The 12,596-nt window shown below is 43.2% G+C and overlaps 1 protein-coding gene across 3 annotated transcripts in view; it reads left to right on the top strand.

Moving 5' to 3' along the window:
* C5AR1 (complement C5a receptor 1) overlaps positions 1-12,301 on the top strand; it is a 29,177-nt gene extending 16,876 nt beyond the window's left edge. For all 3 annotated transcript variants that reach the window (XM_082437506.1, XM_082437505.1, XM_082437504.1), the window contains one exon: positions 8,691-12,301. In XM_082437506.1, the coding sequence (XP_082293632.1) occupies positions 8,691-9,740 (1,050 nt within the window). In that variant the 3' untranslated portion in view covers positions 9,741-12,301. The remainder of the gene's footprint in view (positions 1-8,690) is intronic.
* Positions 12,302-12,596: the final 295 nt, after the last annotated feature.

The following is a 12,596-nucleotide window of genomic DNA, read 5'->3' as shown; positions in this document are numbered from 1 at the left end:
CGCTTACTGCATGCCAGGCACTGTGCTAGGCACTTGACATTTACGAATTTTGACTTAAACAATCTGTGAGGAAGGTATCATCCCCATGTATTTCAGGGAAATTGCCTCTTTCCTTTTATCAGCTGTGTGATATGCCAGTGGGAGTTTCCATCTCTTATCAAAGGAGATTTAGGCTGTCCAATACTTTGTCTTTAAAACCAAAATTAGGGAATTCCCTGGTGGTCCAGTGATTAAAACTCGGTGCTTTCACTGCCGAGGGCCAGTGTTAGATCCCTGGTCAGGGAGCTAAGATGCCACAAACCGTGTGGCAAAACCAAACCAAACCAAAACAAAACCCAAATTACATCTTTGGACCCACATCTGGGTTTCCAGAACTGCAAATGCTGAATCCAAGGCATGGGCAATTTTTATTTTAACAGACATTGACAAAACTTGTACCAATTTACATTCCTCATCTACAGAGCATGAGAGTATCTACTTGTCTAGACCCCCATCTGCATAGTTATATGGAACTTTTTTATTTTTGCCAACCTGAAAGGCAGTTCATTGCATCCTCAAAGGATCCGAAGGCTTGTCTTTTTCTCGTGGTTTTTAAAACGCGAGTGCTTATGTTTCTTCGTGCTCAGGGATGTTGAGTCACAAAGATTGCAAATTCAAGAAGATAAATCTGAGTCGAGATGCTCACCTCCACCCTTGTATCCCATGTCTCAGAGGATGCTATAATGGTTTCAAGTGGTTCTGTGTGTGGATTGTTTAAAGACGTTGTGTCCATGTAGGAACAGGGAGAGGGGTGTTCCGGAAAAAAGCAGACTGTGCCTTCTGCGTATTTTCTAGCTCTGACAGCATTCCTATGTGAGTCTGTTATTTCCACTGTAATGGAGGGGACAGTTGGCAGGACTTTCCCGCTGTGAGGATGGTGAGACTGAAGCCCAGTGAGGGAGGGAAGGGGCTGGGGCAGAGTTTACCACCCACCAGCTGCTTGACTGTAGCCATGTCATGCCTCTTTTTTTAATATTTATTTATTTATTATTTATTTATTTATTTAGCTGTGCTGGGTCTTAGTTGTGTCATGCATGCTGAATCTAGTTCCCTGATCGGGGATCGAACCCAGGCACCCTGCATTGGGAGCACGGAGTCTTAACCACGGGACCACCAGGGAAGTCCCCTGTCATGCCTCTTAAGTCTTTCCACTTTTCTTCCTCCCCCGGGCATCACCCCCATCGAAGCCCCCATCTTCGCTGGCCTGGGTCCCTGCCTCTGCCTCCTCTCTGGTCCTCTTGCCTCTAGTCTTACCTCCTCACAGCAGCCAGAGGGATCTTTCTAAAGAGAAACTCTCATCTAGTCCCTCTGCAGCTCCAAGACCATCCATGGCTCCCCATTACCCCAGGATAAAATACATATCCTTTAACACGGCATCTTTGGCTCCTCCAACCTCGTCTTGGCTACCTGCCAGCCACGCTGATGTTCGTTCATTTTTCTGGTGTGTGGACACTCCCTCCCTGTTACCTTGTGGCCTTTTGCCTTGAATGCATGCCCCTCACTCTCAACACACTTGAGGTCTGGTAGCCTCTCAGAGAGGGCTCTGGAGTTGGACTCTCAGAAGTTCTCTCCTACCTCTGCCACTTGCTAACTGCGAGGACTAGGAAAGGTCTCTTAAGCTCTCTGTAGCCTCAGTCTTCTCATCTGTAAAATGGGTGTTGCAATGGCAACGATGCTCATAGGGTCGTCCTGTGGATTAAATGAGATGATACATGGAACTCCCCTGGCGGTCCAGTGGTTAAGACTCCGCGCTTCCACCGCAAGGTGCGCAGGTTCAATTCCTAGTTGGGGAGCTAAGAACCCGCCTGCTACGTGGCCTAAATAAATAAATAAATAAGCGAGCTGTTATGTGAAAAGGACTTAGAACAGAGCTTGGCAATTCTGAGTTCTTTTCTCGTAAGCATCTTCTTCACCCTGTTCTCCTCCGATCCATTCATGACTCCTCACTGCCACCACCGTAGTGCAAGCCACCATCATCCCTCACCGCAGCTAGACAATCCCAACCTCCTTTTCTTGTCAGCTTCTGATCGGGAGCCCTTTCTCCACACAACAGACAAGGGCTCTTGAAATGAGCCTGTGAACTTAGGAACAATAAGAGTACCCTGCCCTTGGGGTTGTTGTGGCATAAATACTGTGCTTAGGGAATTGACGAACTAACACCTGGGAAGCACGGAGAACAGCGCCCGGCACTTAGGAATCACTTAGGAGCCCCAGACCTGTGCTGTCCGAGACGGTAGCCACCAGCCACATGTGGCTGGTGAAATTTAATTAAAATGACGGAAAAGTAAAAGTTCACTTCCCAGACGCATCTGCCACGTTTCATGCACTCAACAGCCACAGGTGACTGGTGGCTTCCATCTTGGATGGTGCACATCTGGAACATTTCCATCAGTACAGAAAGTTCTGTTGAATGGTGCTGCGGTTTTATTTCACCAAGACCCTTCTCCTGGTCCCACACCAGGCTGGATTCTCTATTGAACACACTCAGTTCCCATCCCTGGGGATTAATTTCTCTCTCCCAGTAGACCATAACCTCTCCAAGGGCAGGTGCCAGGTATGTCAGGAACAAATCCCCTAGCCTGTTAATATTTGTGCAATGAAGAAATATTATTAGAATCTTTCCTAGACTCCTAGAATGGTAGAACCATGAATTCTTTTGTATAGTCTATATAACATCCATTCTGGGGGGAAAGGGCGGTGCATTCACTGCTATGGCTCTACATAAAAGAAGAACAAAAGCATATATGGTAAAAGCTTCCTTCCAATGCTTACCCTCCAACCCACTACTTCCCCTCCCCAGGGGGAATCACTGTTACAGATTTCCTCTGCCTGCTTCTGGAACTAGTCTGTGCATACAGAAGCAAGCACACACACACACACACACACACACACACACACACACATACACACACACACGGAGAGATAGAATGATAGAGACAGAGGGGAGGGAGGGGGAGGAAGGAAGGGAGAGAGAGAGGAAAACTGAGAGAGTGAGAGAGAGAGAGAGATTCCTCTTTTGTAGGTAGCGTGCTTCACGCACTGTTCAGTTCCTGCTTTTTCTATTTCACCCTAGATCTTGGAGCTCTTTCCACACACATCCTTACGTAAACTTCCTCATTCTTTTGACGGTTGCATAGTATTCTTTTGCCTGGATGTGCCATCATTAATTTAGTCAGTCCCCTCTTGCTGGATGCTTCGGCTATTCCCATTCTTTGTAGGGATGCTGCAATGGCAGAACTTTGCAAGCCTTTTTTATCGGGAGCATCCTAGAAATCACAAAGGGTTAGAATCAGCATCTTTTTTTTTTTTTTTTTTTTTTTTTTTAGAATCAGCATCTTTTTTCTGCACTTGTGAAGTCAGTGAGAGGAAAGGGCCTCGTGAGTTCATTCCAGAAAAGGAGCTTGTCAGCTGATGAGAGGGGTAATGGTGAGCGTGAGAGCAGGGGGTGGGGAGGCTCCCCTTTTTGGGGTCTGGGTTATTCTGCAGCTAAGCATGGCCGAGAGCTTGTGAAACGAGCAGGGACAAAAGTTAGCTTCATGTATCATGTCTGAGGTGGACATTTAAAATATTTAACATCCTGCTAAGGTGCAGAGCCCCCCTGAGTAGGGTCTGGGGCCTCTTGCCATGCTTGGCATTAACCCTTTCGTGATCCGAGCATGGGAACTGGGAGTGGGGGTCCCAAAGTAGAAAATGGGAGGCCAGGGTGCTGGGAGTGGGGATGGTACAGGTGGGTGGCTCAGGGCAGGGGCTCGTTATCAATGGAAATAATTCAACAATTTTAACTTTTCTGAAACATTTTCACACTTACAGAAAAATTACAAGAATAATACAAAGAACTTCCATATACTCTTTACCCAGATTCTCCAAGTTTGCTTTGTCTGTCTATCTATCTATCTATCTATCTATCTATCTATCTATCTATCTATCTATCTATCTATTTATCATCTACTGTCTTTTTGTCCTGAACCAGTTGAGAGTAAGCTGCAGGCATCATGTCCTTTGCCCCCCACATGTCTCGGTGTCTCCTTCTCAAGAACAAGGACATTCATTTACACGAGCACAGCACAATGATCTATGTCAGGAAATGTACTGTTTGGTGAGATACTATTATCTATATCCAAACGGTGCAATACTAGATAATATTCAAACTTGCTCAATTGTCCAAATAATGCCCTTTAGAGTGAATTTGTTTTTCCTGCTCCAGACTCCGGTCCAGGATGTCACATTACATTTGGTTGTCCTGGCTCTTTAGTCGCCATTCATCTGGAACAGTCCTTTGGTCCTTTCTTGTCTTTATGACACTGGCATTTAAATTTTAATTCTGTATAATTCACGTAACATACAATTCACCATTTTTTAAATTAATTAATTAATTTATATTAATTATTATTGGAGTTTGGTTGCTTTGCAATGTTGTGTTAGCCTCTACTGCACAACAAAATGAATCAGTCATACACACTAATTCACCATTTTAAAGTGTACCATTCAGTACATTCAAGATGTTGTCCCATCACTATCTTTATCTATTTCCAGAACCTTTTAATCACCCTCAAAAAAACCCTGTACCCATTAAGCACTCCCTCCCTGATTCCCTTCCCCCAGTCCCTGGCAATGACTAGCACGTTCCCCATCTCTATGGATTTGCCTATTCTGGACGCCTCATGTAAATGGAATCGTACGATATGTGACCTTTCGTGTCTGACTTCTTTCACTCAGCATAATGTTTACAAGCTTCATCCACGTTGTAGCTTGTATCAATACTTCATCCCTTTTTATGGCTAAATAATATTCCACCGCATGGGTATAGCTACCCTGTTCATCCACTCATCAGCTGACATTGACATTTTCCCTCTGAATAATTTAATCACTACTATGGCTCTACCAGCAAGTACCCTGGACCATCAGCCCGATTGACCCAGTTGACCTTAGGGTAACATAAAGGAACTAGAAATAAAAAACAGTTGTTCAGAGAAAGATCTGAGCTCTTCAATAATTGTAAGATCGATAAATAATAAGAGCATTGCCATTTCTCATCTCCCTATTGTGTACCAGGCATTTTGCCAGGTGCTTGAACATTTTTCATCTTATTTAATCCGCGAGCTGGGTGTTTAGTGGGTATCAACCTCAGCCTGCAAATTTAGGTGCCCTAAGAATCCAGCTCTTATTATTTCTGTAATAATGATTTCTATTTTTCTCTATCTCCTTTCCCTGGGTTGGTGACAAAGTCACCTTAAGGGGTGGGCTCCAAGGGCCACAGAGCTCACCCCTCAAGTGTCCTTACCCCATTGACAGCCCCCCTGGAGATGCCCAGGGGCAGCCTGCCTGGGTTTGCATCCCAATCTAAACAGAGTTGAATTCCCATCTATGTGACTGGAACAGGCTACTTGATCTTCTGGCGCCTCTGTTTTCTCATCAATAAAATGGACATATTAATAGAACCTACTTGTAGGGTCATGGTCAGGATTGAAAGAGCTAATGCTGTGCTTGGAGCATAGTAGATGCTCAATCAATACTGTCTACTTTAGTATGATCATTCCATGTCCTGCATGGGGATTTTTCTGCTGTGTCTGGTGCCTCTGGGTTACAGTTTTGCATCCAAGGCTGTTTGCAGCTCAGCTGCTACCCTTTCTCTCTTGGGGCGGTATGACACTTCCAGGCAGCTCTGTCTGGGGAAGAAGTGCTCAAGACTTTTCTGTTCTTTATTTTATTACGGAAAATTTCAAACACACAAAAATAGAGAGAATAATATTGTGAATGCCCAATGTACCCATCACCCAGCCTCCAGCAGTTATCAACACTTTGCCATTCTAAGTCATCTTTGGTCCTCCCTTCTTCCCTTCCTTCTTCCTTCCTCTCTCCTTCCCTCTAGCTATTTTTTTTCTGGAGTGTTTTAAAGCAAATCCAAAACATCCTATTTCACTTGCTAAGTATCTCTATCAGAAATAGCCTTCCCCCACTTTTTGAAAACATAAGCACAGTATCATATCACCCTCAACAAAATTAGCAATAATTCCTTAGTATCGTCAAATATTCAGTCCATTTTTAAATCTCCCAGATGGTCTCTAAAATATCTTCTTTCCCATATGATTATTCCAATTGGATCCAACCAAGGTCTCCATTTTGCCTTTGGTTGATATGCTTCTTAAATCTCTTTTAATCCATGACACTTCCCGTTCCTTCCCCTGCCCCTTTTTTAAAAATCTTTTGACCGCGCTGCACGACATGTAGGATCTTAGTTCCCCAATCAGGGATTGAACCTGGGCTCCCTGCATTGGCAGCGGGGAGTCTTAGCCACTGGACCGCCAGAGAAGTCCCTCCCCTTCCTTTTTAAAAATGCCATTTATTTGTGAGAGTAACAAGACCATTTGTCCTGTAGAGTTTCCTGAGTTCTGATTGGGCTGATTTTGTCCCTGTGGTGTTATTTATCGTGTTCCTCTCTCCTCTGATTTCCTGTAAACTGGTAGTTTTAGATCTAGAATCTTGATTAGATTTACCTTCATTTTTTTTTTTTGGCAAAAATTACTTCATAGGTGGTGCCGTATCCTTTCTACTGCATCACATCAGATAGAGCAAATGTCTACTTGCCTGTCTTCTCAAGGTGCTGAGGTTGGCTGGAGGGTTTGCGGTGCCAGCTCAACCTATTTATTATATTTATCAGTTTTTCACCTGATGGTTTTATTAGATGTTGTTGATTGTCATGCAGAGCCATGTTTCCTTAAGTCTATCATTCCTTCTGCAAGTATTATTTTTAGATTCTTTTCTAAAAAAGGCCCACCCACATTGACTCTTTATTTCCCTGAAATATACTCTGTACAGAAATGGCAGGATAAGTGCTTGATTCATTCCCTTTCCAGAATAAAAATGTGACCAATGGGTTTATTTGCTTTTATTACCATTATGAACTCATAGATCTTTATTATTAATGTATTTTATTGCATCACAGTTATTATTTATTATTATTATTATTATTATATACTCAAATTGTGCCATCTTTTTGACTAGTGAGAGCTTTTTCAGGCTGTCTCTTTGATATGTCCCTATCATTATTTAAATTTTTTTCTTACTTTCTAGTGTGAGCTGTTCTGGGCTCATCTTGTATATTTTCTGTCCCAGAACAGGAATCAGCCTTTCTCCAAGGAGCCCTGGTTCCTTTGAATGCCAGGTGGTAATTAAAGACCACAATCTGTGCGCTAAGATACCCCTTGTTCTTGAACTCATATGCTTCTCTATTCCTTTCATCCCTTCTGCCCTGCCTCTAGCAAGGTACAAGTCTATTCCTTATTCTTATTTCTTATTCTTCCTCTTGCTGCCCCTAAATATTTTCTCTCTGCTCTGAGACTGAGGTTTTGGAATAATGATAGCTAAAACTGAAGGATTGCTAGGAGTTAACCAGGAATGAAATGGAGGCATGAAGCAGTAATGGAACTTGCAGAGGGCCATGTAGGCTTCAAGTAGGACAGTCGGGATCTGGATCCTAGTGTCGTGCTGAGCCATCCTGGTACCCAGGGCAGAATGACACATGTGTGCCCCTATCTACACTTAGGAAAATATCCTTCCATAGTTTGAACCAAGTAGAAAAAGTAAATAAAGCTGTACCAACCCCCTTCCCAAAACAACCCCTCCTAAAACCCCATGACTATACATAAAGCCCCACATTGCTTGACATGTTTGCACGCCATTGTCAACCTGCAAAAACCCGCCCAGCTGGGAATGAAAACTGTGGACTGATCTGCAGGTTCCTCTTGCATAATAATGCAGGGTCATAAACCAAACAAACAACTGCAGCAGGTTGCCTTTACTTAAAATTAGAATTTTTTTCCACTGTGGTTTTTTTTCTGGGGGGGGCATTCAACTTGATTCTTTAAAATATTGCATTAAGATATTGTGTATCTTCACTTTGCTGTACACCTGAAACTAACACAACATTGTAAATCACCTACACTCCAATGAAAATTTAAAAGATAAGTAAATAAAATTTAGGGAATAGCTCAGAACTTGGGCTATCAATTTTGGATTTATGTGCATATGATTATCAGCTTATTCTCCTCTAAGTATTAAAGTGCAGAATTAACTTTAAAAAAAGATATTATGTATCTTGATGACCGGTGGTCCCTGTCTACCCCGTATGCCTGAGTACATGAGGCCCTGCTGAAACACTGCTGACTCTGGGTAGCTGCTCCCAGGCAGAGCACAGAGCTGCCTCAGTGGGTGGGAGGCAGCAAAAGGGGGTGACGCTGCTGGTGGTGGTGTTGGTGGGAGAACTACCTACTCGGTAATATCGTCTCAGTTTGTTGGTGACATTAAAGATGTCTAACAAGCAGTGTGTCATGCGTACTGGCCAGAGTGGATAGCGACCACAGTATTGTAGCAGGCCTAGGCTTTAACCATTCGGTTGCTAGATTCTGGGGAAGTCCAGGGACTTCAGGGGGAGGTGGCAGGATGGCACGGAGACCCATTAGCATGGAAGGGTTTTCACCACTTTAATAAGTGGTATGACACCCCAGCTGGCTCTCAGCCGGCAGCATCCCCATTTCCCCGGGAGAAACCTAAGACTTAAAGAAGTGGAGTGATGGGCTTTGAGTAGCTCTGATGGGCCCCCCTGCCACCTGTCTGCAGACTTATACCATCCCTGCTTCTCTGATTCCACCCAGGACTCCATGACTAATAGCACCCCTGATTACTACGATTATAGCAACTGGACCGATAACCCCAACATACTGGTGGATGACTCTTCCCAAACCCGCAGGCTGAATGCTCCAGATGTGATCGCCCTGGTTATCTTTGCAGTCGTCTTCCTGGTGGGAGTGCCAGGCAACGCCCTGGTGGTCTGTGTGACGGGGTCCGAGGTCAGGCGAACCATCAATGCCATCTGGTTTCTCAACCTGGCGGTGGCTGACCTCCTCTCCTGCCTGGCGCTGCCCATCTTGTTTGCATCCATTGTCCAGCACAACCACTGGCCCTTCGGTGGCGCTGCTTGTGGAATCCTGCCCTCTCTCATCCTGCTTAACATGTTTGCCAGCATCTTGCTCCTGGCCACGATCAGCGCCGACCGCTTCCTGCTGGTGTTTAATCCCATCTGGTGCCAGAACTATCGAGGGGCCCGCTTGGCCTGGGTGGCCTGCGGTGTGGCCTGGGCCTTGGCTCTGCTGCTGACCATACCTTCCTTTGTGTTTCGTAAGGTCCACGTGGAGCACTTCCCACCCAAGGTGATGTGCGTGCTTGACTATGGTAAGGACGGTTTATATACAGAGAGGGCCGTGGCCATCGTCCGGCTGGTCGTGGGCTTCCTGGGCCCGCTGGCCACACTTACAGTCTGTTACACCATCCTTCTGATCCGGGCGTGGAGCCGCAGTGCTACCCGCTCCACCAAGACTCTCAAGGTGGTGGTGGCAGTGGTGGCCAGCTTCTTTGTCTTCTGGCTGCCCTACCAGGTGACAGGGATGTTGCTGTTTTTTTTCCACAAGGCAAACTTCAAATCCGTGTCCACTTTGGATGCCCTGTGTGTCTCCATAGCTTATATCAACTGCTGTATTAACCCCATCATCTACGTGGTCGCAGCCCAGGGCTTTCATGCCCGGTTCCTCAGGTCCCTCCCCTCCAGGATCCGGGATGTGTTGGTCGAAGAGTCCGTGGGCAGGGAGAGCAAGTCCAACACGTTCTCCACGGTGGACACCCCGACCCTGAAGAGCCAGGCGGTGTAAGGCGAGGCCTCTCTGGCCACCATCTTTCCGGCGCTCAACCAAACTTCCGGTCCATTCACATTGCTTATTGGATCTTGGCGAGGTGGGTGACGGTTGAGTGAATTCGCCTCCATGCCTTCCATCTTTCCCGGCCTTGTCCTTCCTCTTCCAGGCAAACCCTTCTCATCACTCAGCATTTCCAAGATTAGCACGTCCTTCTAGGGACCCGCAACCTTTCTTTCCATCCAAGGCCTTTGGAAAACAAACAGCACCCAATATACCTGGAGTCCTTCCATAGAACAACACGTTCGTGTGCAGAGAGTGTGAATACGTTAGATTCATAGAACCCAGACAAACATTCAAACCTTGAAGAAAAGAGTTCTATATTTATTTTATGGAGAGTTGGCAAAAAAAAAAAAAAAATGTGACTGGCGTCTCAGAAGTTATTCTTGTTTAGTACAAAGCAAAAGTCCACGGACCTATCTCAGCTTTTGGAATTGAGTTGATTTAAAGAAAAACAGTAAGTTAGTATGTTACTTCACTGGGTTAAAAAAAAAAGTATTAAGTAAAAAGATGTTATATGGTTATGGCAAAAAGCAAGCAGTGAGGAAGACACCTAGGGTTGGGAAACATTGGTTGGGCCCCTCCAGGGAATGGGGTCCCAGGGGAATTTGCTGTTTTATGTTGTCAACTGCTGTTTTGTTTGCACTGAAAAAAAAATTAAACATTTTCTTTTGACCTCATTTAAATTCTCATGCCGTTGGGCTGTAAGTAGTAAAACGGAGTGATCCTGGGTACCTTTGACCTGTTTCCTGCAATAGGCACGTCTTGCAAAATGACATTACAATAACACAACCAAGATGTTGACATGAATACAGGTCATTGTCGTCACTGCCAGGATCCCTCGTGACACCCTTTTCTAGCCACTCGCACTGCCTTCTACCCTCCCCAGCCTTGTCCCGAACCCCTAGCAACCACGAATCCTCTCTCCATCTCTGTGATTTGGTCCTTTCAAGAATGTTATATCAATGGACTCATACATATATAACATACAAAACATGTAACCTTTGGACTTTCAAAAAAACTAGTACGCACCAGTTGAAAAATGAAAATAAAAAATAATAAATGTTGAAATGTTGCGTTGTTTATAACTGACTTGGAAATATTCCTGCTTAGTGTTTTGTGTGTGTGTGTGTGTGTGTGTGTGTGTGTCCACATTGGCTAGAAATATTGTACAGACCAACAGAAATATGATGTGAGCCACGTAAGTAGTTTAAAACTTTTTACTAGCCACGTTAAAAATTTAAATGAAAAGGATGAAATAATAGTAATATATTTAATAATGTAATGCAATGATATGTTATATTAACAATGATATGAATGCTATATTAATTATATTATAATAATTTATTATATATTGTATGATTATATGTTACGTGAATATCTATGTAGTATATAATATTATATAATAATTTTGTTTATAATTATATAATATATAAATATGTAATATAACAAAATATATAACATATATCAATACTATATTAATGTATATATGTATGAATATATTATAGTAATATTAGTGCTATTAATATATTTATATATTACTATATATAAAGATATCTAATATAAATTGATAAAATAATAATATAATCAATAATATATTTTTCTTAACTCAGTATATTGAAAATATTTTTATTTTGACATGTAATCAGTGTGAAAAATTATTACTGAGGTCTTTTACATTCTTTTTTTAATTGAAGTATAGTTAATTTACAATGTTATGTTAGTTTCAAGTGAACAGCAGAGTGATACAGTTATACATATATTCTTTTTCAGATTCTTTTCCATTATAGGTTATTACAAGATATTGAGTATAGTTCCCTCCTGTGCTATACAGTAGGTCCTTGTTGTTTATCTATTTTATATATAGTAGTGTGTATATGTTAATCCCAACCTCCTAATTTATCTATCCCCCCACCCCACTATCTCCTCTGGTAACCATAAGTTTGCTTTCTATGTCTGTATTTCTGTTTTGTAAATAAGTTCATTTGTATCATTTTTTTTAGATTCCACATATAAGTGATATCGTATGGTATTTGTCTTTCTCTGACTTACTCCACTTAAAATGATAATCTCTAGGTCCATCCATGTTGCTGCAAATGGCATCATTTCATTCTTTTTTATGGCTGAGTAATATTCTATTGTATATATGTACCACATCTTCTTCATCCATTCATCTGTCAATGGACATTTAGGTGGTTTCCATGTCTTGGCTATTGTAAATAGTGCTGTTATGAACATTGGGGTGCATGTGTCTTTTCTAATTAGAGTTTTATGTGGATATATGCCCAGGAGTGGGATTGCCAGGTCATATGGTAACCCTATTTTTAGTTTTCTAAAGGAACCTCCATACTGTTCTCCATAGTGGCTGCTACATTTTACATTTTTTTTTTTCTTTTGGTACTGTCTTCAAAATCCTGGATGTGTTACAGTCACAGCACGTCTCCATTCAGGCTGGCACATTACAAGTGCCCAGGGAGCCACACAGAGCTGGTGTCCCCTGAATCCGACGACCACATAGATATCGACTCCCTCCTTCTTTTTGCAAGAGCTGGCTGGGTCCAGGGTACAGCCTTCAGCATGGGGCGCTGGGCTGGGATTTTGCCTAATTCCGATGGGAAACATAGCTGAATCCTGCTACTACAGTGTTCTCATGTCTGCCTTGGGGACAACTTTTATTTAAAGATGCTGTCTGAGCACCTAGAGTGACAGATGCTCTGCAGGACTTCCAGAAGAGGTTGTGGGTGGTTTTTGATAGTAAATGTTGGTACCTGCGCAGACCCTCTAGCAGCAAGATTGTTGGGGGAAGACCTGAGC

Source organism: Balaenoptera physalus (genome assembly GCF_965194825.1).
Source record: "Balaenoptera physalus genome assembly, chromosome: 19".
NCBI classification, from domain to species: Eukaryota; Metazoa; Chordata; class Mammalia; order Artiodactyla; family Balaenopteridae; genus Balaenoptera; species Balaenoptera physalus.
The sequence above is the reverse complement of the archived record's forward strand: the minus strand, read 5'-3'. Positions and strand labels throughout refer to the sequence as shown.